General features: G+C 41.9%; 1 protein-coding gene across 1 annotated transcript in view; it reads right to left on the reverse strand.

Moving 5' to 3' along the window:
- LOC122791060 (general transcription factor 3C polypeptide 5-like) overlaps positions 1-27,220 on the reverse strand; it is a 199,251-nt gene that overhangs the window by 48,146 nt on the left and 123,885 nt on the right. Inside the window, exons 2-3 of the mRNA XM_044058836.1 lie at positions 12,208-12,436; positions 5,706-5,904 (exon numbers count right to left, since the gene is read on the reverse strand). Coding sequence (XP_043914771.1) covers positions 5,706-5,904; positions 12,208-12,436 — 428 coding nt within the window. The remainder of the gene's footprint in view (positions 1-5,705; positions 5,905-12,207; positions 12,437-27,220) is intronic.

The following is a 27,220-nucleotide window of genomic DNA, read 5'->3' on the forward strand; positions in this document are numbered from 1 at the left end:
GTAATTGTCTGTGTACATCCAAAGAATGTAAACAATATTCTCCTTTGCTAGAGTAGTTTGGGAAAAACACCAGCAAGTTAATAAATCGATTTATATTGTTCTCGGAAACCATTTTTGGCAGGAATGAAGGGTTAGTTCTGAGTGAAACCCTGTCCCCATGAAAGACTAAGATATGGGGCATTAGATGAAGCTTGAATCTCTGAAATTGTTCTAGCAGAAGTGAGTGCTACCAACAGAAAAGTTCCTTTCCTGGAAGACTAAATATCACAATCATGGGCTAGTTCAAACGGTTGTTGGGTGACTGCTTGTGACACAAAGTTGAGGTCCCAAGGGGGAGTAGGGTCTTTGAAGGGAGGTTGTAACATAACAGTACACCTCAAGGAGGACTTAGAGTTTGTGAGATGCTGCAGGAGAATCTTGGAAGCGAGTATGGAAGTTGGAGAATGCTGCTAAGTTGGACTTTGATGGTGGAAGAACATGCCCCCTTATGAAAAAGCAATGCCAAAAATTTAAAGTATTTCCTGAACTGGGGCGGAGAAGGGTTCAATATTGTTCTGCAGAGCCCAGTATACAAATTTCTTCCATTTACTAGAATACAGTTTTCATATGGAAGGCTTATGAGAGGAAAGTAGTATGCGTTGAACAGGGGATGAGAGCATAGGTTGTCTGGCTACTAATGGAAGTGGAGAAACCAAGCAGTCAGCTTGAGATAGTGAATGTCGGGGTGAACCATGCCTGTCGGTGGTTTGATTAGAAGCGACCAAAGGAAGGGGAACCAAATCTGACAAGGCCAAAGGGGGGCTATGAGGATGGCTTGCTCTTCAACCCAATGGCTTTCTGCAGAAATATGGGAATCAGAGGTATTGGTGGAAATGCATAAAAGGAGACTGGAGGCCAATTGTGTAGAAGAGTATTCCTCTGGACCTCCCCCACTTGGGGGGGGGGGGTATGGAAAAATAGCTGCTGCATTTGTTCTTTTGGGAGAAGCATTAAAAAAAAAAAAAAAAGGCTGGCCTCATGATTGGAAACTGCTATCAGACACACACTGACTGAAGGACCACTCGTGAGGTAGGAAAATGGACCTGCTTAAATCTGTCTGCCATCACACTGGATTTCCCCGGAATGTACGTTGCTATGACAAAACAGTTTGATGAGATCCTCCACTGTCACACTCTTAGGGCTTATCGACATAGTGGGCGGGCAAGACCTAGTTTCTCCTTGTTTGTTGACATACCAGACTGACATGTTATCTGTTTGAATGGCAATCGTTCAGGGAGAGTATCCTGAAATGCTTACAATGTCAAAAGCACTGCCCTCATCTCTAGAACACTGATGTGTAATGAAGCTTCTATCGGGGATAGAATGCCCTGGACTGTCTTTATAATGCCCCCCCCCCATCGCAGCAGAGAGGCATCCATGGTCACTGCGGCCTTGGGCTAAGGGGAGAAAAGGGACGTCCTTGTAGAATTTGTTCTGAATGAGTCCACCATGTTAGATCTTTCTTGCAAATGGTGATGGAAACTGATGTGGACATCGAATGGTAAAGTATCGACCACTGTGCCACAAGCAACCACTGTACAATTCACATATATCTGGCCAGGGGTACAAGAGTTAGTGATGTTGCCATGGAGCCTAATGTTCGGAGGACTAATTTGGCAAACACTTTGCTACTGCTGCTTATGGTCACGACTTGTCTTTGAATCATCAGGTAATCTTTGCAGAGAAAGACATGCTATTACGGTTTTTGTATTTAACATAGCATCTATGAAATCTAGGGCTTGGGTAGGTTCCAGATGACATTTTTCATAGCTGACTGTCATTCCCAAAGAGGAGCACATATGAAGGAACATTTGTCAGGCTTCTATGAATTGATGCCTGGACGTGGCAGTGATGAAGCCAATCATCTAGGTATGGAAACACGCGGAATCTGTGAAGTCTCAAGTAAGCTGTTAATATTGCCATGCATTTGGTAAGCACCCTGGGGGCTGTGGCGAGACCAAAGGGCAGTATTCTGAACTGGTAGGGACTGGCTCCCAGTTGAGGTGCACGAACCTCCTGAACCACCTGTGCATTTTTAAGTGATAGATCTCCAAGATGTGTGCTAGGGAGCACATCCACTCATTAGTTTCCAAAAAAGGAAGAATGGACTGAACAGTGACCATCCAGAATTCAGTTCGGTGAACCAATTTGTTTAATTTGCTGAGATCTAGAATAGGCCTCCAGCCCACTGTCTTTTTGGCACTAAAAAGAATCTTGAGTAAATTCCGGAGCCTATCTGGTCTGGGGGCATTTTGGATAACTCGCTTTTCTAGCAGCTTTTGTATTTCAAGTGCTGCTTTCTCACTCTGATTGGGTGGAACATCTTGGATTTTTTTGTAGGATGGAGTGAAAAGGGTACAATATAACCTCTGGATATAATTCCCTGCACCTGTATGTCAGAAATTATCTGTAGCCAGGCTCTCTGGTGCAGGGAAAGCTACCCTCTGACTGCCTCCAGAGAAGGGCAATCAGGCCTCCATTCAGGAGCATCGGAAGGGTTTGCCAAAGAAAGAATCTTGGAAACCCTGGTTTTGCAGATCCCTTCTGCCACGAGGGTGGCGTCTTCCACTGGTACTCCCCCCCCCCGCCCCTGGGAAGCTGTCACTATGTACATCAGGAAAGGAGCCTTGGGAATTTTTAAACCACATTTTTCCACCAATATGTTGGTTCCTCTAAAAGGGTCTCTGAGGAGTGGAAAAACATAAGCCTACTGCAGAAAAAAAAGCCTTTCCATCTTTCTCACACCTAGTGAGCGTCTCTTTCACTTTAGGCCCAAATAAAGAAGTGCCGTCAAAAGAAGCATTGATGAATGCAGACTTGAAAGGTTCCGCAAAGGCACACAAATGGATCCAGTCAGGTCTCCTTAAGGCTACGCCTGAACTGATGGCTCAACCTCTTTTCAGCTGCATGTGCAATAAGCCTCATGGACAAGTTGGAAATGGAAGTCAGGGTGGCCAACAGTGAAGTTATGGACTCCTGAACATTGTCAGTAATGGCTCCTGAGAGGGTAGCGGAGTTCTTTAATCAGATCCCTCTGCAACCTTCTAAAATGTGTCAGATAATTCAAAGACCACAGACTAAAGGTCGATGAGGCATAAATTCACTTCCCTAGTCTATCCATCATCCTGGACTTCTTGTTATGAGGATGAATAGAGGAACTCTCATTTGCCAGTTCCTTTTTGGTGGCTGCTGCCACGACCATGGCATCTACTGGCAAGTCCCTGGTCCAGAAGGGTTTGTCTAAGGCTGCAGTAATAATTTTGTCTGGTCTTCAGGGTACTGACTCAACAGTGTTGGGGGCCTTCCACGCCTAGCGAGAGATCAGCTCAATGAGGTCATCAGTGGGCGGGGTCACCCAGGAGGTAGACGGTCAGGTGCCAAAGGCCTGCAGGTACACAGACTCCTCCAACATAAGATTGCTGGACTCCCAACCATCTCTTCATTTCAAAATTTCCAAGATATCTCTAAAAGAGACATGTTCAGGAGGTGATCGTGGGGATCAGTCACCCTTCTCAAAATCTGTCTGTTCAGGGGAATCAATGCATTTCCTCTTACACTTCTTCCAAAGAACATCCTCGGTGGGAAGGTCTGGGGAGGTTGTCAGTAGATGACGCACCCACATGTGGATTCCCCTGAGGCCTTGCCACCAGCTGTCCAGCTGGAGGAAGTGGGTGAGGCTCTGTAGCAAGGAGCGACTTGGCAGGTTGTCACAAGCGGGGGGGACTGACTAATGTCACAGAGTAGACAAACCTATCAAAAGCCAATCCACCCGCTGTAGGAAGGCAGCCTTGGCCTATAAGAACATTAGTCGGCACCGCAGTCTCCCCTCAACCGGGACAGATGTCTCCTAAAGCAGAAGCCGGGCTCTGAGGAGGAGAGACCACTGTGAAAAAACTTGGGTCGAATCAAACTCATTGGAACCGGCAGGACAGGTGCAATACTGGGAGGTGTCCAGTTCCAACAAAGCCGGAGAACTCAGAGTCACAAATGGCCCTGGACAAATATGAACCAACATCCCTGAACTTGCAGCAGAAGTCGCAGGGGGAAAGGTGCTTGGAGGGGTGGAAGTAGAAGGTCCCTGACCTGACAAGGTATGACAGAGGTCCCAGTAACTCCTTGCACCCATCTTTCCTCCTCTTCCTCTGTGAAGCTTCTGGAAGAATGAGTGGACTTTTCAGGGGAAGGTCAATCCAGGAAAGGGGATGGTAGCCTATCCGGAAAAGGGTCAGTTGAAGGAAAATACCTGGACCTGGATATGTCTATGAACTCTTTGGTCGGCACCAAAGTGGACAGTGTCAAAGGCACTCTCTTTTCTGAAGATGGAGCCACAGAAACTGATGGCGTTGACTGACTAGCTGTGTGTTCCGACATGCCAGGTGAGACAGACAGTTTTGATTTCTTTATGCTCAGAGACAAGGAAGGTATCTGCACTGATGAGCTGCACTTTTTTGCCTCCGAGGATTTAGGAGATTAAGAGGATGAAGCTGGAATGGACTTGGAAGATTTAAAATTTTTGTTTAATAGAATCATTTGAAGGTGACCAAGAAACAGTCTCTATGAAGGAGGAGGGTAGCAAGCCTTTCAAAACCAACTTATTTTTCTGTTCTACTAGAGCCCTATGGCTAAAAAAGAGTGGCAAATGGAGCAATCTTGCAGGTGGAGATGACCTAAACAAAAAACACAAAGCGAGTGCTGATTGGAATAAGGTGTTTTGTGACAGCACTTAACACACCTTTTAAAATCAGCAGGGGCACCCTCTCTGTCCGCCTGTCTTTGTCTAACATGGAAAGCACTATAGAAACAATCAGTATACACAGACACACACACACACACACACACACACACACACACACACACACACACACACACACACAACGTAAAGATAGAAAGTTTTTTTTTTTTTTTTTAAATAATGAAAGAGGGAAAGGAAGAAGGAAAAGGAATACCAACGTAAAAGTAGCCACCACAAGGGTATACGGAAGATACTAACAATAGTAAATAAGATGTAATGAAAGTATGAAAAGATAGCAAAGAAAATGGTCAAAAGAGGTGCGATAGGACTAAAATAGAAAGTACTTAATAAGAGGAGAAAAATATGAAGAAAAAACTATCAAAAGTTTCACTTACCTGAAAAGAGCTCAAGAGTAAAGAACAACCATGTCTGAAGCTGAAAGCGGCAAACGAGTTCTGAGGTATGTAGCCAGGTGCATTGTGGGTAAAGGGGAAAGCTCTAGAGTTTTTGGTGCCCACAAGCTTATCGGAAGTTGTCAATGTCCCTTTGGTAATGACAAAAATGATGTACAAATATAAGGACATTATCTGTTTTTAAACATGTTTCTGTACAGTATCCCCCATTCCTATTTGAAGTGGGAACAGTCAAGTGTAATTTGGAATTCAAATGTTATGCTAATTAGACGTCCAGATTTTTAGCTACATGTTCCTACTTTACAAGGGTCTTTGTTCCTAATTTTCAGTGTATGCAGGTTGAGCGATATGTCACTTGTCACAATACCTACATTAACCAATTACACTGAGAAAAAAAAAAAACAAGTCTGAAAAGCAGGCTGGCTTCTCTTAACAAAACGTACCAGGCACAAAACTCTGCAAAAACAGAATGACAACAGAAACAAAACAGCCAAAAAGCAGTCTAAAGAGGTAATACTAACCTGTGCTGGATATCAGGACGATAGTAGTAGTCTACAGGAGTGTCCAGTCGAGAGAAGATAGGTGGTGGAATAAACAGTGGCACATCCTTAGTAAAGAATTCTTCTGTCTCTAGCTTCCACAGCAAAGTTTTATCATACATGGATATATGCTCTCCATTATGACCCGTATGCATTGCCAGGTATTGAAAATCAGACATACCTAAAAAAAAAGAAATTTAAAAATGATGTAATAAAAAGTATTTATGGAATGAAATGTTACTTCACTACTCTCTTAAAGTATTTGTTTCTGGGCTTGGAATTAATACAAAGTGACATTCAGCATATACAGATCTTAATCTATACTCTACAAATTCTTCCAGTACCCTGTTTTTGTAATTATAAGTGGCATTATAACTGTCAAGAGCACACAAAATGGAGAGGGGTACATAAACTTACATGGCCAAAGGGAATGATAAAACAGGTGTCAGAAGAGAGATCAGTAAAGGAATAAGGAGTAATGTAGGATGATATTCAAAGAATAAAGGAGCAAGGAGTAACATGGGGTGATATTTAAGGTGCGACATCCAGACAATACCCCACCAGACTATTAACAATAATGTGACATTCCTCACTATCCTGAGTCAGTAAATAAGAAGCTTCAATTCACACTACTAATTCCAACGCGAGACTGTCACTTAAACAGGAATAAAATTTCACAATTTCCCCTAAGAGCACAACAGGAACATGTTCTACAATCTGGGACTGGACTGTATACTTCTGTCCACCCCTAATGTAAATCCTTATTACACACTCCAGAGCAATGTGCCCCAGTTTAAGACCTCTGATACACTCAAACTTAAATTAAATCTCACACATCCAAACACTTCTGGAAAAACTTGACACAGACTTCCAGCTGTGTCCCTTCCCCAAAATAATACTATAACACACTTCCACCAATCAGACAGCCTTAATGCCCTTTTAAAGGGGTGTCCAATTATTAAAACTCGATATTAAAACAATTAGCAACAAATGATCTAAAGCAGCCAGGCTTTCGACTGGCCCAGGAAATCAAAGCAGGTATACGCATGTTCAAATCACTAAAGAAAACACTGACTGACCAGCCACAATGCAAGATAATAAAAACATTCAATACTGAGCAAAATGATTAAAAATTATAAAACAGTACTTTTCAATAAACAAACAGAACTCCATCACCAAGAAAATGAAATCAATACTGAAGGATAGAAATCCAACATTTAGAAAAACTAACTGATTAGTTATAATTTTCCTATCTTAAGAACATTGTCCCTGATCTAAACTAAATTATTACAACAGAGAAAAGGTAGACTTGCATTTCTTGGTGAGTGCTTCTGGGTATCCACTGCACAGTACAACTGACAACTATAACCGGTGGTTAACTGACAACAACCAACTTCAACTGTCTTCAGCAAACTCTTATAGACTAGCTTAACTGTCACAACTATTCCAGTTCTAATTTTCATTTCATATTTTAAAAATCAACCAACGGCTGTTTGCTAAAGTTCCTTCCTGTCTTTCAGTCAATGACAATACCACTGAGCAACTGTCAACATTCCGATGACACCATCTGCGGATCAGCTGATTCAGAGAGTCTGCATTTAGAATCTTCTTCAGTAATATGTGTAGTTAGAAATGTAAAGCAACTATTTTGAATTCTTTAAAACATTCTGTACAAACAAATTATAAATAGAAATGTAAGAACTTATTTACAATATCACAGCTAGTCATGCCAGCATATAATACACACTAGTCTGAAATTACGTACAAAACCTCAACAAGACATGCTAGCAAAAATGACTGTCTAATTTCATCACATAAGGAATAAAGGAATAAGGAGTAACATGGGATGATATGTAAGGAGGTATGGTGGGGAAGGACACTTGTCAGAAATTACAGAAGCTGAAAGGTAAGGATGGAACCGGTGCTGGCAAGAATAATAAACCCCAGAAGAATATACATAGACAGTGGTGTCAGATGAACGCAGAGTTAGACTAAAGGTGTGCTAGGTGGCAGATCAAGTCAGGAAATATTTTTATTAATGTATGGTCTGAAGGAGCAAAGGAAGCTGGAATGATTCCAGAAGATTAAATGTAGAAAAGACAGCAGAGTGGCTGCAGGATAAAACACAAAGAAATGTTCTCAGATCTTTTAAAAGGAGGTGTACAACAAAATTTGTGGTTTGAGAAATTACTTGCAGGAATGCTTAGGAGAAACAGCTTCAGAGGAAGGGAGAAAAGGAGACGGCATTGGAAGACAATGACAGCCATTAATTACTATGAAGGGGAGGTAAAGCAGCGTGTCACATGGATTCCTGGTGGGCTTTTATAAAAAATGTGGTGTTAGAGGTTGGAACCACATTAGCAGTAACATTCAGATTTTTAAAGAGGGAAAGGGTCTCACACTATGAAGAAGGCAACAGTTGTTGTACTATGAAAACAGAATGCAGATCTAGAGAATCCAGTGAACATTAGCCCAATACCAAGTAAATGCAAATTTGCTTGCAAGGGTCCTAATGGCTAGACTAGAGAAAGTACTCAATAGAAATCATGTTTTGTTAAAAGAATTCCACCTCGAGAATGTTGGAAGCGGACAGTAAAATTAACTGTAAAGCAGGCTGAAACAGTGTCAATATTCAGAAAACTTAATACTGATCAGTGGGATCTTCTGTTCAATACTCCAAGCTAGTAGTTGAGAGAAGGACTTTTTATGGGAGAGGGGGTGTCAACATGCTACAGCTGCACTTGAAAGGATGATGATGAATATGGGATCTCAAGATCCTGTGAATTTTGAAAGAAGTATAAGACGGGATGCCAGGTTCCCCCATATTTGCTCCATCTGATAACAGATAATCTTGTTCAAATGACAAAAATATAACTGAATGCTTGAGTGGGGGACAGACCCTCAAAGTAGTCACATTCTTTGCAGTAGATGACTAAGATTTTGCTGGCAGGAGTTACAAGGAGATGCCACAGATCTGGTACTTTTCCATAATTCAGTTACACTCCAAATTAAAATTTCAGTGCATTAAGTCTTTAGTGGTTACGGGAAGAAAAAGTGAAATGGAGGGACTAGAATTAAGGGAGAGAAAAAAATGTTAGTGGTTAAATTATACTCAATAATTACAGAAGCAAGGGATATGAACTGAAGAAAGCTGTTGGCAAAGGTAAGAGAGTTAGAAAAATGGGGGGTATACTTTACAATTATGGAGGACGCACAGGGTAAAATTCATAGACCCATTTACACTTTACCAATACTCACTCTTAAACCTCACCTCCTTTTCCAAATAGCAATAAGACAGTCATATCAGGGTAGATCTACGAAAACCCAACAAACTGCCCCATTCCTTCTTAAAAGAAAAAACTGTGCGTCACACTGCTTGATCTGGAGAGGAAGTTTGCTCTGGAGAAGAGGTAGTCACTGTGTTACAAATTTATCTTTCCTCGGTGACTTCATTGCTTGCAGAAGCAGTTTCCACTCTTTGGTTCAGGACTAAAATGCCTGTTTGACATGTGGAGACAGAAGAGATCTTGGTCTACTGGACACCTAAAAGGCCCAGAAGGCCCAAGGAGTCTGTAGGACACAATACAAGCACAAGGCCTGTTTAGCCTCTCTTGATAGCCAAGGCCCTTTACTCCCATGGTCTTTTTTTGTTATGGATATTTAGGGTCTCTCTAACCTCTTGATAGGTTTTAGTAAGGTACACCGCAAAGGAGAGTACTTGGGCCTGATGACTGCAGAATACACAGAAGTCAAGACTTCTCTAGACCTAGAAGAAATACCCTTTACAATCAGCTGTGCCAGACAAGGATTTCCTAACTACTGTTGCAAGATGATGGTCAAAGAAGAGGGAGTTATCCACCCATGTTCCAAGGTCTCATTTTGGGATAGGTATTTTGTATACTATAAGCTGGGTGGCAAGTGTTTGCTAAATGCAACAATATTACATATTTTAGCATTAAGCTTCAGACCACTGTCAGTTCACCAGCTATTAACATGTGTAGCTTTTGCAGATCAGAAGAGGAATACAAGTATAAGACACTGTTAACAACCATCAGCAAACTTAACCACAGTTATTGATTTTTTTTAAATGAAAATGAGATGTGCCAAATAGCAAAGGTTATAGCATGGAATCCTGCAGTACATCACTGGATACTTTTATCATGTCTGACACTGCACCTCACAGTGTAGGTGCTTTCCATCAAATCCTACAAACCACATAGCAATCAATTTGGCACTCAGCTTGTTGATAAGGTTGGCATGCGGTGCAGTATTAAATGCTTTAGTGAGGTGAGGTATGCTGTGGACACAGTCGCCATTATTTTAGGTTGCATAAGCCATGAACAAACTTACCACAGTCATTAAACAGGATCTGCTCTTAAAGTCAAATTGCTAGGATTCAAGTCTGATAAACTCCAATGTAAAAAAAAATATTATCAAGTCCATTATGACCCTAGTCCATGACTTTGCAGATGAGGATTGTCAGGCTGATGTTCCGTAATTTCCCGGGTCTATGGAGGAGCCATCCTTGTGAATAGGCATCGTAATTGCTGTGTGCCAAACTTCGGGGACAAAGCCAGTGGAATAGCTCAAGTTAAACAGCTGTGAGGCAAGGTCCACCAGCACATTACCAGGGTTGCAGGCAGCCTGGTAGGTTATCAGGTCCCAAAGGGGATGTAATTATTGTTTTGGAACGTACTTTTAACAAGTGTCCTTTTGTGATGATGGGGGGCTTTTAGGTCCTTGGTTATATGTGGCTTTGGTATATATGCCTCTGGGTGAATCTGTTTGCCAGTATATTTATGATATCCATTGGATCTCAGTAAGTAGTGTCAATTTTGATAAGTTCAGAGCACAGTTGGCCGTTATATTTCATAACTCTCTGATGCAATTAAAGATTTGGAACTAACCTTAGCTTCCAATCCTAGCCTAAGTTAATGAGAAGCTTTAGTTTATCTGTAACTTGGATAAGTTTTTATGTCAATCTTGATTTGTGGATTTTTCATTTTGCTATATACTCTATTTTTTTTTCTCTTATTGTGTTGTTTACTTATGGAAGTAGACCATCAGACTGGTTTGCTCTTTTTCACGTTTTGTTTGGTTGGGACTGAAAATTTTATAATTTTTTAGGTGACAGTAGAATTTACTTGCTTAACAACTAGCTGTGTGTTTACACTTTGGGGAGGGGTACAGTTACATTTGAGCTTAAGAGAGTTCATCACAGAATTATAGGAAGCTTGCATGTTTGAAGGTTTAGAATATAGTGATATTTGCCTCAGCTAGTTGCTTAGGGATTTTGAAGAAGGCTACCAATTTGTGGTCAGACATAACTGTGGGACAGTACATATAGCTGCCATTTTTGTAAGGACTACATCCAGAACATGTTGATCCTTAGTGGGCTCTGACTATTTGATCCAAGGAATTCTTGTTTATGAAAACTGCGGAATTTTGAGTGGCAGCTTACACTGAAAACATAGATTTCCCAGTTTAATCAACAGTATGGTACTGTTTTCATCAATGTACCCATCATGTAAAAATAAGAATCGTTTTTGAAGCTTTAAAGTAAGAGAAAAGGTTAGGTTATGGACACCCAAATTAACTCCAGTTTTGTTTTCAATCAAACTAAAATATCAAAGTTATTAACAAAATTAGAAGTTTGGCAGAAGGGCACATCTGCATCCAGTTTTACCTTCTCAGACAGGCAACTGAGAAGTCTCCACATTCTAAGCTTCCTGCTCAACTCCAACTCCTTCCTTGCTTTGAGGAGACATCAGCCCCTACTATATAGTCCTTCACCTTTAATATCAAAATTAAACTCTTGAATACAATTCATTATATGAATGCTGGGAGTGAATCTTGGACTTCTGCATCCAAAGCACCCAATAAAGAACTGAATTATGGAAAGGAGAGAGTGCACTTTAAAAGGTGTTTACATTCCCCCCCCCCACCCCCAATCAGTGATCATGGTAATGTGCATGAAGATCTCTGGTTAAGCAGATTACACAAGAAAAGCCAGATTAAAACATATTCATTATTCTTTAGGTTATTTATGACTGTCAATTCAGTTGATACAAATAGCAGAACCCATTTTGAGATCAGAGCAGGGAAGAAAAACCTCCATTTACATAAAAATCTGCATTGCAAATAAAAGCCATTGTTGAAACAAAAACCACCAGAGATGTGTGACAATGGAAACTGCACCATTTGTTAACCACTTTATTTTCCTTAAAGACAAAAAACTGCAGTGGGAACATTACTTAATGACATTTCAGATTCACGTGAACCCAATAAGTAGATGTTTCAAAGTTAAATTATCTTTTTTAATTAGAGATACTATAACTTTTTTCTTCAGGTAAAGCTCACAATTAAAAAATAATAGCCACAGAGGAAGACCACTATTATGGATGGCAAACATCTAATTAAACATAAAAAGCACTGGCTTAGTATTTATGGTTACTCTAGACAGTGGTAAACTGAAATGGGTTACCTTGAAATTTAAAAGTGGATCCAACTATTCCAACAATTTCCATTTCAAACTTTACTTCTCTGGGTGTCTCCTGCTGTGCGTCTGACATTCCAGCCTTCCTTTTTCTGGTCTTCTTCTTGACTCTTAATAACATGTTTGTGGAAGGAAACCGGTTGGCACAAACAGGGTGACAGTATGGATCCTTGGGACGGAAATACAGCTCTAGTCGTTTGGAAGGGTCTGCATAAATCTGGAAACCAGTAAAATAAAAACCCAAACAAAGAATATCAAGACTACAAAAAGTGTGGGCAACTCTTTCACCTGCAAGCAAAATAAGGCACCATTTTTTGTGCACAGCAAACACTGAAAGTCAACAGTAGTCAGTAACATTTAAAATTATGGCCTTCAGCTCACACAGCACTTAGAGCCACATCTAAAATCTGAAGAAATGAAAAATTTCAGCCTATCAAACTTTTCTGCATCACTAATGTCTGTGCAACAATGCATCTGGTTATTTTAGAATTTATTTTATTATTTCGTATTTGTTAACCAGGTTGGTCCAACTGAGCACATGCCCATTTTCAGTGGAGACCCAAGGAGAAAAGCTCCAAAAGTAAATTCTTCACATAATAACACAGATTAGAGTATTAATTAGATAACATACAGTGTAGTAAAATTGCAGCATAATTGTTAACCTTTACAGAGATATCACGGAAATATATAGAAATACAGATAGTTTGAGAACAAGTACAAGTTGGAGTAAACAATCTGCAGTCAAGAATTGTTAAGATTAAGTGGATTTGGAAAAGATAAAAGAAAGAGAAAGGGAGAGAGGTCAAGTAGGATCCTGACAGGAGCAGATCCAGTTTTTCTGCAAGTGTTTTAGTTTTTTGAAGCTGTTTGTGTGATGTTTCGCAAGTTAGAGGGGAGGTTGTTCCAGATTTTTGTTATGGACGTTTTATATAGGAGATTGCCTGTGTTGATTTTTGGGTGTACATATTTCTTGAAGAAGTTTCTCTGCACTACGGAGGGGGGGGGGTAGTGGCTAACTAGATTGGTGAGAGAGGGACAAGCACTGGCTTTATTTAGTATGAGGTGCATTACTGGGTTTATTTAGTATGAGGTGGATTAAATGTAGTTTAAGATGGTGGGAGAATTCAAGCCATTGTAGCTTGTGGAGAGCTATAAAACGGTGAGTAGGATTAGGAAGGTTGGCTGCAAATTTGGCAATTTTATTACAGGTTTGTTCTAGCCTGGAAAGTAGACAGGATTGCAGGTTGTTCATAGGTTCATAGGTTCATAGGTTCATACTAGGCTATCTGCCCAAGGGCATTTATAAGCCTAGCCCATAGTTATGTGGCTTTCGCCACCCCTTTAGTTTGAATAAAAACTATGCCTATCATTTTTCTGTGCCTCTGTCAAGCAGTGACACTGAAGTAATCCCTGGGGTATATCTGCGATCTCCCATCCATTGGTCAAGATTCCTCTTGAACAAGGCCAGCGAGGTGCTCTGCCTCACATGTACCGGGATTTTGTTCCACAGCATAGGGAGTCTCTGGGTGATGAATCTGTCCCTCCAGCACGTTCTATTTATAACCGTGTCAAGGTTTAAGTCTCCCGCCTTGTGGTTCTGAGGGATCTAGATTTTTGAGGTGAAGCATATTCATCAAATCTGGGTTTGACATGGCCTTATATGTCAGGCACAGGTCACCTCTGAGCAAGCGGTATGAGACTGAATAAAGCTGGAGTTCTTTCAGTCGGGCAGCATAAGACATATTTTGAGACCCTTTATCCTTTTGGTGAGGAACTTTTGGGGCCTTTCAAGCTGCATCAGGTGTCTGGTCAGATACATTCGAACGGGCATTGTACTCAATCATAGGTCTAATGAGTGATGAGTACAGGGGACAATGACCTCCCTTGATCTAGTTGTGAATCCCTTCATGATCAGGTGGGCGATATAGAAGGTTTTCCTAACTACTTTAGCAACCTGAGTGTCAAGCGAAAGACTACTGTCAACTTGGGTCCCCAGATCCCTGATGACTTTTCTGTGCTCAGTGGATTGTCACCTATATGGTAGCTAGGGGTAACCTTGTTTTTCCCGAAGGGTATGACTATGCATTTTTGGCGTTTAACTTCAGGCCATGGCTCTGGCACCAGTTATCCGTTTCTGTGAGGCCCTTCTGGAGGATATCTGTGTCAGATGTGTTTTCGACTATGGCGCCCAGTTTGCAGTCATCTGCAAACTTTGTCAGCCATAACCCTCCTGTGTTTGCTTGTACTTCAGAAAAGTAGATGCCGAACAAGAGTGGACCCAGGACTGAGCCCTGTGGGACACCACTTGTGACAGGCTTTGAGTCTGACATGGCTCCAGCAACTCTGACCCTGTGAGTTCTGTCGCTTAGCCAGTTTGCAACCCATCTTGTGATGTATGGGTTTACATTCAAGCTGATGAGTTTTTCGATGATACCTGAGTGGGGTATTGTGTCGAAGGCCTTTGCCAGGTCGAGGTAGGCTGTATGGACTGCCTTTCCCTCATCAATGGCCTTGGTGACTGTCTCGAAAAAGTCAACCAAGTTTAAGAGGCAGGATCTGCCTTTGACAAAGCCAAACTGGGTTGGATCCAAAGTCTGCAAGTTCCCTATGTCTTTATTTATGAGTTCCATTATGATCCTCTCCATGGCTTTGCAGATAAGGCTTGTCAAGCTAATGGGGCGGTAATTTCCAGGGTCTGTGGAGGCACCGCCCTTATGAAGTGGGACCACAGTCGCCGTGCGCCACTCCTTGGGTACGTATCCCTGAGGTGAGGCTAAGATTAAACAGCTGTCCTAACTGTGGGTTTAATTCCTCGTTGAGTTCATGAAGCACACAGCCGGGGACACCATCCGGTCCCATGGATGCTGTGTTTTTTGCCTTAGTGAGGGCAGTTCTCACCTGGGCGTTGGAGATGTTTGGGGGCTACAATCCTCTGGAATAGATATCTCTCCTTTTGGGGAGAAGTTTGCACTGAACCTGTCAGCCAGTATGTTAGCAATGTGTGTAGGTTCAGTAATTTTCACATCATTTTGAACTAATTCTGAGCATATCTGGGAGTTTCCTCCTAGGTTTCTAACATAGCTAAAGAAGGCCTTATGATTGTCTTTAGAGTCCTTGGCGATTTTTCTCTCAAAATTTGCCTTGGATGATTTTATGAGAGCTCTTAGTTTTTACTTATAATGATCAAAGGTGTCTTACCTTTCAAGTATTTTGCTCTATCTTGTAGTAGCTTCCTCCTTTTGTTGTAGAGCTTGTTTATGGCTGGGGTCCACCAGACTGGACGCTTGCCTTTGGTACAGAGAGTCTTAGTTTTGTTTGGGATTGCCTGATCCATGCAGTCCTGTAGGTGCTGGTAGAAGGCATTTGTAAGTGATTCAGCGGTTTGAGTAATGTTTACCACTGGCTCAGGGGCCTTAAAGGAGACCACACTAGATTTAGAAGTGTGAAATCGGCTTTTGAGAAGTTTTTCACTGTGGTCTTTTTTGTTTCAGGTGGGGGCGGGATGAGGACCTCCAGCGAGATTAGTTTATGATCTGATCTCACCAGTGAGGGGTATACTTCCGGTGTTGAACATTTTGATCCCATGTTCGTGATGATGAGATCAAGTATGTTTTCACCTCTTGTGGGGATGGTGACTAGTTGTTCCATGGCATTTGAGTTTATGAACTCCAGGAATCTTTGGGTTAGAGTGTTCGGGCTTGAGTAGTGTTCCCAGTCTATATTAGGGTAGTTGAAGTCACCTAGTATGATGGTGTTTGGAGATACATTTATCCCCTCCAATGTTTTCAGGAAGGCCATGTGAGGTTGAGGAGTGTTGATCCATAGAAGAGGCTTGGAAGGAGACAGGTTTTGGCCAGGGTGTGTCTAGAATCAGCAGAGAGAAATTCAGAGTTGCAGTCTAGCATGGCAAGTTTTTAGCTAGTTTTCTTAATTGTTTGGTGAATGTGCAAGTCAAATTTTAAGTTGGCCATCAATAGTCATTCCAAGTGATTTTGTGTGACAGCCTACATTTATGACGGCATTATTTAGTGAAGTGATACAGAAGGTAGTCTAGTCATTATTTTTGGGGAGAAAGAAGTAGATTTTTTTTTTAGGGTTCAAGATAAGATGATTATCATTTAGCCAGTTTTCTACAAGGAAAGATTGTGGAGTATGTGTCTGAAGTTGTGAGATTGAGTTGGAGGATGTAATCAGAGTGGATTTGTCAGTGAACTGTATGAGGCTAGAAAGGGGGTAGAGAAGTGGAGGTTATTAATAAAGATGTTGAAGAGAAGGGGTCCAAGAATAGAACCCTGGGGTACACCAGTGTGTACAGGCAAAAAAGAACAACAAGAAGGCTGCCATCTGACTGATTGCAGCCTGTCTGTGAAATAACTGGAGAACCATGAGAGAGTTCATCTGGACAGATTAGGGTTAGCCAAATTTAGCCAGAAGTTTGAGGTGTAATACCACATCAAATGCCTTAGATAAGCCTAGGAACAGACATGATACTAGATTATTGCTGTTCCTAGCTTCAGCAATGGTGTGGGTGAAGGATAGAAGAGCTGTAGAGGTGCTGTGGTGAGGTCGAAAGCCGTGTTGGGTAGGGGTGAGGAGGCTGTTTTGGAGGAGGAAGTATTTGGTTGTGAATGGATTTTTCTAGAATCTTGGACAGTTGGGAAAGTATACTAATAGGCCTGTAATGAGAGGAAACATTGGAGTTGCCACCTTTGTGAAGGGTGATAATGTAGAAGAATGTCCAGATTTTGGGTACAGTAGCTTTTTTATATATCAATTAATAAGAACAGAGACTGGATAGGCGATGGAGATTGCTGCAAGCTTGAGGAAGTGAGGAGCAAGCTTGTCTGCAGAGGGAGAACAGGGTTTTAAGTTTGAGAAGCAGAGACTTTATGTAGGAAGTAGAAATATGGTTGAGAGAGAACCTTGTATTGTTGTTTGCAGACTGGGGTGTTGACTTTTGGGGGGATTCTTGTTCATATTAGTCAATTTGCTGATACAGTCTATGAAAAACAGGTTGTAGAGAGGTGGTCTTTTGGTCAGGGAGGTTAGGGTAGGGATTGGGAGTTTGAGGGTTACCAGGGTAGAAGATAGAGTTAATACTTCTCCAGAAGTTTTTGGGGTGCAATTGAGCAGTGGTTTGTGTCTGTGTAGAAGGTCTTTTTATCACTATACATTTGTTTCTTGGTATGGTTCCCAAGTTCTTTAAATAGTTGGAGGTGGGTGGGGGATTTACTTTTTTGCCAAGTTTTCCAGGCCTGGTCCCTTTTATGCATTAGTTTACTTGTGTGTCTATTGAGCCAGGAGGAGTAATTTGAGTTTATTCTTAGTTTACGTGGGGAGGGGGGGCTATTGAGTCTAGGGTGTTAAGGAAGATGTGGTTAAATTAGAGTACTGCATCTTCAAGAGGAACAGAGTGCAAGACAGACCATTTAATGGTGGAAAGACTGTCATTTAGAGGGAGGGGCTAAAGTCTGAGTTTTTGACAGAGTTTGTACAGATGTGATTTTTGTTGTTGGGGTGAGTATCTCTGTATACTGATGGGTAGGTGGTCACTTAGGGCATCAGGAAGTGTTGTGGGGTTGTAATAAAGTTGGGGGTTATTGTACAGGATCCAGTCAGTCGTTGTGCCTTGACTGGAGTGTTTTGCGAGTCTTGTAGGGGTGGTGATAAGTTGGGTGGATCCGAACAGATTGATGCTTTGGACAGTGGAGGGGGTCTCAAGGGAATTCCAATCTATACTAACATCTCCTAACAATAGATTTTCATAGAGCAGGTTTTGAGAAACCCAGGAAAGTATGTTTTCTGGAATATGGATGTTCTTGCCAGGAGGAATATATTGTGGTCGTTAAGATGGCAATTTAGTATTAGGATTTCTGCTGGGTGAAAAATCAGGTAGGTTTACAGGAATGGGAGAAAGAGAGAGGTGTTAGAAGTAAAGAACTGCTACACCTCCACCTTTTTTACTGGTCCTATCTTGTTGACTGATATCTTGCCCCTAGCTACAACATCGGAGTTTGAGCCATATTTCTGATAGTACAAGTAGGTGGGGGGTATACTGGGAGACCAAAGCATGAAGTTCATTGATTTTATTAAGAAAACTTTGAGTGTTGATAACCATTATGGACAAGTTTTTGGAAGAATGGTAGGTAGGAAAGGAGGGAGATGGGGCTGCATTGTGTGAGGGAGTTAGTTGGTAGGGTAGGAAGATGGATTATTTGGGCAGGGGCACGGTTTGGTAGAGTTGGCCCTGGGTTAGGGTGGAATAGCCTGAAAGAGGGCTGCCATGCTATGTGAGTTTTTCAGTCAAGACTTTTGCCTCTCTGTCATTTTACATGGATAGAGAGAAAGCAATATTTACTGTGGCTCTACTCTCACTATCAGCCTGTCTTTTTCATTACTTTGCTTTCTTTGATTTTTTTTATTAGTGGCCATCTCTAATGCAGCTTTTTTAAAAACATTTGACTGTTTCACTGAAAAACAATCAGAGATATTTTTTTGTTTGTTTTCTTTTCAAAATAAGAAACATCATCTGTGTCATTAACAGATGCTACCTAGGCTGAGCTTGCTTATGTTGCACTCACATTTTGACACTATAGTTAGACTCGGGGCATTATTCATAGTGTTGTGCTTAAGAACAGCAGGCATGTGCACAGGTTACACACAAGTACAAGCAATCTGCAATCCATACACACAAGTACAAGCAATCTGCAATCCATACACACAAGTACAAGCAATCTGCAATCCATACACACAAGTACAAGCAATCTGCAATCCATACACACAAGTACAAGCAATCTGCAATCCATACACACAAGCTGCACTAAAGCGTAAGAGATGATTTAAAATGTCTTAAGCACATGAGGAATGTGGGAAAACAACCTGCAGAGTTCTTATATAAATGAGTTTCTCTTCTTGTCTTTTGCAGCTCACAGTCTCTTTTTGATGTGCGTCTGTACAATGTACAGATGGGTTATAAAAAGTGAATCTCCTCCTTTTCTAAACACTTTGCAATCCACAAAGATGCTCAGGTTTTGCTGCAAAAATTATCGTTTCCCTACTTTGAGTTGCTCAGTTCAATCATTCTAAAAGCCAGTGCCTGGATCACTGCTCGCTGGCCCTGAAGAAGGCATAGACAAAGAATAACTGAAGAAAGCAACATACACAAAGTACTTTAATCTAACAACTCGCATACTTACCATCTTGGCTAATGCCTTCACAAAGTGTTAAAAAAAATCATAATAAATACAAGTTATAAATCATGACTTAAAATCATCCTAATAATTCTACACATAAAAAGCATTAATTAAAAAACAGATTCACAGTAAAGTCTTAAAGCAACACTCGTTCCATCCTCTAGGATTCAATGCTTCAAATTTTAAGCTTCCTTTTGAAACAAATAACATTTTACTTCTTTCAATTCCCTATTTTAAACTCCAAATTTGTTCTAAAACACTAACTTTCAAAACCATCCAATTTAAAGGAGAACTGCACCCAATGTCAAGTTTTCTTTCCAAAAAGTGATTTTCCTTCCCTGTAATCCAATAATGAACACTGCACACAGAAAAATCACATAGTAATCATTCCATTTAATTTATGCTGGAACTTATTTCTCTGTTTGCCTTTCTTTCCTGCATTTTGTCTCGTCATCTGTTACATCACTAAGGCTACTAAAGAGTGGGATAGTAATCAGGTTAGTTCACTTACTCCAACTACAGAGTAATTAAGAAAACAATGGCTCTTAAACATAGGCATTTAAATGTTCCTTATCAGTCACGGATTATCTGAGGTGTGATGCTGGCAAAGTATAGCATGGAGTCTGAACAAAAGCAAGGCTTTCAAGCTTCGTTTTCTTGTTCATTTGCATCTGAAAACTCAGATTTAATCTTAGTTTACATATATATTTTTTATTGCAATTTGTACATGTGTTTGAAGCATACTACCATTCTAGATAATCACTAAAATAAGCACCAATGGCAGTGTTACAACGTAATACTTGCAATCCAGCTCCAATGAGGTCTTCTGAATTTGGAAGTGTGCCATTTGCAGCAGTCAGTGTTGTCCCAAACATTAGGGCATCCAGTATCTCACGAGAGCCATTCTCCACCCCCTCAGAGACCTGCTAGTAGTAGAAAGTACAATTGTGTAAAATCTTACCATAATGGTAGGATGTCCTTTGCTTCACTGCCGCAGTATTCACTGCCATATGGGATTCCCTGCCATTGAAACCCGAATGTCTGGCCAGTCTACCAAAGACTACTTTTTGCTTATGTAAAAGGTATGACAAACATCACCCAAATGATCCTTGCATAGCACAGGGCATAAAGGTGATATTCAGGCCTACCATAAACAGAACTGATTGCCCCAGTAGGAACACCAGTCCAAGGAACCTAACAAGTAATCTGTACATCCAGGAAGGCAAGAGACTAAGGGGACAAAGATAGGGAGCAAATACTGCAGCAGTAAAGGCAGGGACATCTGCCATTACAGTTGGATTTTACACGACTATGCTACATCCTTACATTCACTACTGCAGTATTCACCACCATATGGGAGAGCGCCAAAGCTCAAGAGGAAACTGGGAAAAGGAAGGAGCAGAAGATTCCCCTAAAAAGCCATGAAGAAAAGCACCAGCAGAACCAGCCCTAGCTCTAGAGATACCATCCAACTTGTAGTGCTTGGTAAAGATATGCACAGAAGTCCAGGTAGCTGCTTCAAGAATAGAATTTGTATCCAAGCTCTTAAAAAAAACAAAAAAGCACCAGAAGAAGCAGCAACAGCTCTAGTAAAACGAGCCTTAACTGAAGAAGGAAGTCTCTTGCCATGAAAAGTGTAAAAGAAAATAGCCTTAGAAATCCATGAAGAAATAGTCTGCTTGGATAAACCAAGTCCCGAAGATCCTAGATGAAAAGAAACAAAATAACTGATCAGATGTTCTAATAGCGCTAGTCTTATCCAAAAAAAAAAAACAGTTGCCTATGCACGTCCCAAGGTATGCAGCACCCTTTCACTGTCATCTTGCAGAGAGGAGAAAAGAGTAGGCAGATTAATAGACTGGTTAAGTGAGAAGGGTTAGTGCACAAGGACACTCGGTCCTCATGAAAGATCAAAACAGGACGACAAGTCATAGGGGTCTGCAACTCAGACACCCATCTGGCATAAGTAAGAGCTAACAAAAGAACAGTCTTCCGAGAACAATGACCAAGGAGGCTGAAGCAGCAGGCTCAAAAGGAGCCCAAGCCAACTTCTCCAAAACAAAGTTAAGATCCCAGGAGGGAGGAGGAGGAACAAGCTTCCTGGGAGTTCTAATATTAAAGACGCCTTTAAGAAATTGTTTTGCCTCTAAATCTAGAAGTAAGAGGAGGAGTAAAAGGCAGACAAGCAGAGATCGCTGATAAGTGGCCCTTAACAGAAGAATAGGCCAAAAAACAAGCCGAGATTGCTGATAAGTGGCCCTTAAGAGAAGAACAGGCCAAACCAGCATTGAGCAACTCACACAAATGAGAGAGCCAAATAACACTCACAGTAAGTGGGTCCAGGTTATGAGACAGACACCAAACAGAAAACCTCTTCCATTTGGAGAAGTAGGATTTCCTACTAGCAAGTTTCCTGGCCTCCTGCACGACTTGCAGCATGTCCTCTGAAAACAGGTATCTTATGAGGAACCAAAATCCTATCACTCACAGTGTCAGCTGAACTATGGACAGATGGGGATGAATGAGAGATTCTTTGTCTTGTGCGATATCCACTCTGTGAGGTAACTTGTGATGACTGCCCTTGGCTAGATTCAAAAGTAGATTGAACCAGTACTGTCACGGCAAAAAGGGAGTCACCAACAAGAATTTGGGAGCATCCTGTTGAATTCTGAACAGGACTTTCAAAATGAAAGGAAGAGGAGGGAATGCATAAAGAAACATCCCCTTCCAAGATGCTGAGAGGGTGTCTACCTTCCACACCAGAGGACCTGGGACTCTGGCACAAAATAGAGGAAGTTGTCTGTTCAGAGGGGAGGCAAAAAGATCCACTTGAGGAGTACCCCACTTGTGAATAATGTCCAGAAACATGTCCCTGCAAAGCATCTATTCATGAGACTAAGTTAAAGACCTGCTCACAGTGTCTGCCACAACATTTTGACCAGAAGGGATATAAACTGCCTGAAGAGTCACTTGATACTTGACAGCAAGATCCCATACCAGAAGTGCCAACCAGCAAAGACAAGATCTTGTTCTTCCCTATTTGTTGATGTACCACATCACTGCACTATTGTCTGTCAAAACTTTGGGAAGCCCTGGAGAGAAGAGGACAAAAAGATACGTTTGGAACTGTCGGCAAAGAGGTTCCATTTATGGCAGGCCTAAATGTCACCTTTATGCCCTATGCTATGCCAGGGGCATTTGGATGGCGTTCGGTGTACTTTTTAAATAAGCAACAAGTAGTCTTTGGTAGTCTGGCTGGACGCCCAGGCTTCCACAGGATGGAATCCTATATGGTATTGATAATGCCGCAGTGAATGTATGGACATTCACTGTGGCATTATCAATACCGCAGTGAATGCAAGGACATCTCCTTATCCACAAAGAGCCCATAATGGTGCTGCCAGTATCCACACATTCTTTACAAAATGTTTGTCATCTGTGTGTGTGGAGAGAGAGAGAGAGAGAGAGAGAGAGAGAGAGAGAGTGAGTGTGTGTGTGAGAGTAAGAGACAGAAGTGCCCTTAGATGGAACTTCTGCACATCTACTGATTTAACTAGTACTGCCCTTGTCTCAGGTGTTGCACGGGACATAATTCTGTATGGCTATTTCATTGTTCCACGTAAGGCAAACCCACGAGAACCACTATGCACATGTAAGCTTGCCTTTCTTAACACGGCAGGGTGCCACATATTATAACAGCACCTCCTGACAATGTCGGGTGTTACCTGTCCAGCCACTGACTCCTTGATGTTTACAGCTATGCCTTCACCCAGTCTGAAGTGACTCCCTAAGAATGAGGCAGACATTGGTACTGCATTCCAGACTGTAACCTCTGACCATTATAGGTGGGTATTACCACTGGATTTCTCTGTGGCACTGACAACAGTCCTGTGTCTAGCATTTGAAGAAAGTGCATCTTACCTATCGCTGTTAACACCTGTGAATTCAGAACACCAATATGAAATCAATGTGACATGCATTTAGGGTGCCTATGTGGAGTACAAGATGCTCATGCAAGAAATGAAGCTGTATCCAGCCTTACATTCAGTGATAGCAGGACTGTATTGGAAGCCCATGTGGATAACTGTACACTATATGCCACATGGCTTACCCCACTCCTACTATTTGTAAAGCAGTATAGGCAAAGCTCTGACAGGCAGTATTAACCTGGTCTATCAAACAAGAAACCATGTGGGGGGGCATGGTCATCCTGACATCAATATCCAGACCACCACCCTAAGATGATTCATGGTGCATCTTTTCCTAAATAAGGATGCCATGCACTCCACTACCTCTGTCAGTAAAGTGGCTCGTGGAGGCCCACCTCCTGTTTAAAGCCCATCCCTCTAGATAGTGTCAACCTTCCGTTTTGCTCATCTATTCATATCAGTGAAGTACCACTGGAACGGACCCATGCTTCTTTTACATCCTTCCAGTTTTAATATCCTGTAGTAGGAACAGGCACACCTGGGCCCTTAAGGGATGTCATACACCTCCCCACTCCTCTGTCTGCCATGTTGCCTGAGGACTTGCAACAGGATACTGATCTCTCACTCATGAGATTCTCCAGCCACTTATGGTCTCTGTTGCCTGGACATACTGAATTCTGTATAAACAGAGAACATATGGCACCAGTGTACATGGAATGGCTTTTGTTTGCTTGGAAAAAGGGGCCTGCTTACATGTACACCACAATAACTAACTTTACTTGTTTCAGTTTCTGATGCGCTTCGACTTTTGATAATCTAAATGCATATTTTTAATTCTAACACCTTGTTTTCAATTAAAAAAAGGTTACAACATAGCAAAAATCTTTAAGTACTGGGAGAAACATTTCCTGTGCAGTATCTGGGGGAACAGCTTGGGCATGCATTTCAGCACTGTAAAAGGCAGCAATCTTGGTATATGTCACATAACCAACTATATCTAGATGTTTATTGTACTTGTCAATAATTTTCTAAAACTTTTAGTTATGTACTTACCATAACGATAGATGTATGTGATCCATTTCACCTACATTCATTACTGGACGGGATCGGAGCAGAGAGTCGGCTCCGACTCGGCCACTATAAAGTACAGTTTGGCACCTACCATAAATGTAGATGTCCGATAGGTATGCATCTGCAGTCATAACATATGGGTTTGGCCTGCCTCAGGCAGCCCTTCGGTCAGCCGGATTCCAAAGTCTGGGTCTGGCCTCGGCTGATGTCGCACTTTCCCCGACGTCAGAGCGTCTGGGGTACAAAAGCATCAGCCGACGGCATTTTCCTCAGTTTTTCTTGCCCCAGATGCCAGGTGCCCTCTAGGAAGGCTAAATTTGGATAAATGCTGAAAAGTTCCAAACATTTGCAAATTATATACATGTATAAACAAACAAATACACCATAATAGATTCCCCCAGCTAGCTGAAAGAGGGGTAAGCACCCTAGGAATACCACAGAGGGGAAGGAGGGAGGGTAATCCTGACTGCAGATGCATACCTATCGGACATCTACATTTATGGTAGGTACAAAACTGTACTATGTCCTTCAAGGATGCATCTGCAGTCATAACATATGGGTAGAATACCATAGCCAATCTGAGGGAGGAGGTACTAAGAGAAGGATGGTGTAGTTAAGATCCCCTGCAGAACTGCAGTTGCAAAGCCTGCTCTGGATCTAGAGTATAAAGGAAGGTTATAATGCTTGGCAAATGTATGCACGGAGCTCCAAGTAGCAGCTTCTAAGATGTCCTTGGTAGCCACCCCTCGTAGGAAAGCTGTAGTGGTGGCTGTGGCCCTTGTGGAGTGAAGCCTGATATCTTCAGGAACTGTCTTTCCATGAAAGGAGTAGCGAAAACGAATGCAATTTCCTATCCATTTTGAGATCGTCTGTTTGGAAATTGCTCTTCCTTGCACCCCAGTTGCATATGCTACAAAAAGTTGGTCAGTTTTTCTGCTTGCTTTTGTTCTGTCCAAATAGTAGCGTAGTTGTCTGTGTATATCCAGGGTGTGCAAAAGTCTTTCCCCTTTATTCTGTGGATTACAGAAGAAAGTACAGTTTTGTACCTACCATAAATGTAGATGTCCGATAGATATGCAACTGCAGTCATAACATATGGGTTGTCCTGCCTCAGGCAGCCCTCGGTCGGCCGGATTCCAAAGTCTGGGTCTGACGTCGGCTGATGTCGCTTGTCTCTCCGACGTCAGAGCGGCTGGAGTATATAAGCATCAGCCGACGCCATCTTCTTCAGTGTTTCTTGCCCCAGATGCCAGGTGCCCTCCAAGGAAGGCTGTAATCAAATTGGAAGACAATAATAGGTTTCCATACAATAAATAAGCAACAAACAGATACACCATAACAGATATCCCCAGCTAAGGATAACAGGGAGAGGAGTGGACCCAAGGCATAGAGGGGAAGGAGGGAGGGAAAACCCGACTGCAGTTGCATATCTATCGAACATCTACATTTATGGTAGGTACAAAACTGTACTATGTCCTTCAAGAATGCAACTGCAGTCATAACATATGGGTTGAATACCATAGCTTAGCTGGGGGAGGTGGTATGCTCTAGGAAAAGGATGGTGTAGCTATCAATCCCTGCAGGACTGCCAAAGCAAAGCCTGCTCTGGATCTGGAATATAAAGGGAGGTTGTAGTGTTTGGAAAATGTATGCACGGAGCTCCATGTAGCAGCTTCCAGAATGTCTTTTGTAGGCACCCCTCTTAAAAAAGCTGTAGAGGTGGCTGTAGCTCTGGTGGAGTGTGGTCTGACATTGGCTGGGCACACTCTTTCCATGGAAGGAATAACAGAATCTGATGCAATGTCCAATCCATTTTGAAATTGTCTGTTTGGAAATTGCTTTTCCTTGTACTCCAGGGGCGTAAGCTACCAAAAGCCGATCAGACTTCCTACTGGTCTTGGTTCTGTCTAGGTAGTAGCGAAGTTGTCTGTGTATGTCCAATGTATGTAACAGTCTTTCCCCTTTGTTCTCAGGATTGGGGAAGAAAGTAGGCAGATGAATTGCTTGATTTAAAGAAACCCTAGACACCACTTTTGGCAGAAAGGTAGGGTTGGTTCGTAAGGAGACCCTGTCTCTGTGAAAAGTTATGAATAGTGGTATTGCTATTAATGCCTGTAATTCCGAAACCCTTCTTGCTGAGGTTATGGCCAGGAGGAAAGCTGTCTTCCAGGAAAGGAATTGCAAATCCACAGAAGCTGCTGGCTCGAAGGGAGGTAGAGTCAATTTTTCTAAGACAAAATTGAGGTCCCAAGCTGGTACTGGTGCCTTTCTTGGGGGCTTTATATTCTTGATTCCTCTAAGAAATTGCCTTAACAAAGGATGTGAAAACACTGGTGGATCAGTGTTGTATCTAGCTGAGATAGCTGAAGCATGTATTTTTATGGAAGAGTATGAGAGTCCGTTATGTAACATATTTGCCAAGTATTCCAGAATGAGTGGGATGCTCAAAAGCGATGCATCATGACCCTTGTTGGTATTTCAAATGCTGAATCTCTTCCATTTGGCTGTGTAAGCCTTTCTGGTGGATGGTCTGCGGGCTTCTGTTAGTATCCGCTGAACTTCCTTGGAAAGAGGTAAATTGAGGTTATTTATGGGATTTCCCAAGCTGTTAGCTGTAGAGTCTGGATGTTGGGATGAACAGTCCTGAAGTTGTGTTGAGTCAGAAGTTGGGGCCATTGTGGAAGGGCCCACGTTTTGTTGTGACATATGCTCCGTAGTAGTGGGTACCAGTGTTGTCTTGGCCAGTCTGGAGCTATTAGGATCCCCTTCGGTTGCTCTGCCTTGATCTTTAATAACACTGTGGTCATC

Source organism: Protopterus annectens, chromosome 16.part0 (genome assembly GCF_019279795.1).
Source record: "Protopterus annectens isolate FY-2018-M chromosome 16.part0, PAN1.0, whole genome shotgun sequence".
Lineage (NCBI taxonomy): Eukaryota > Metazoa > Chordata > Ceratodontiformes > Protopteridae > Protopterus > Protopterus annectens.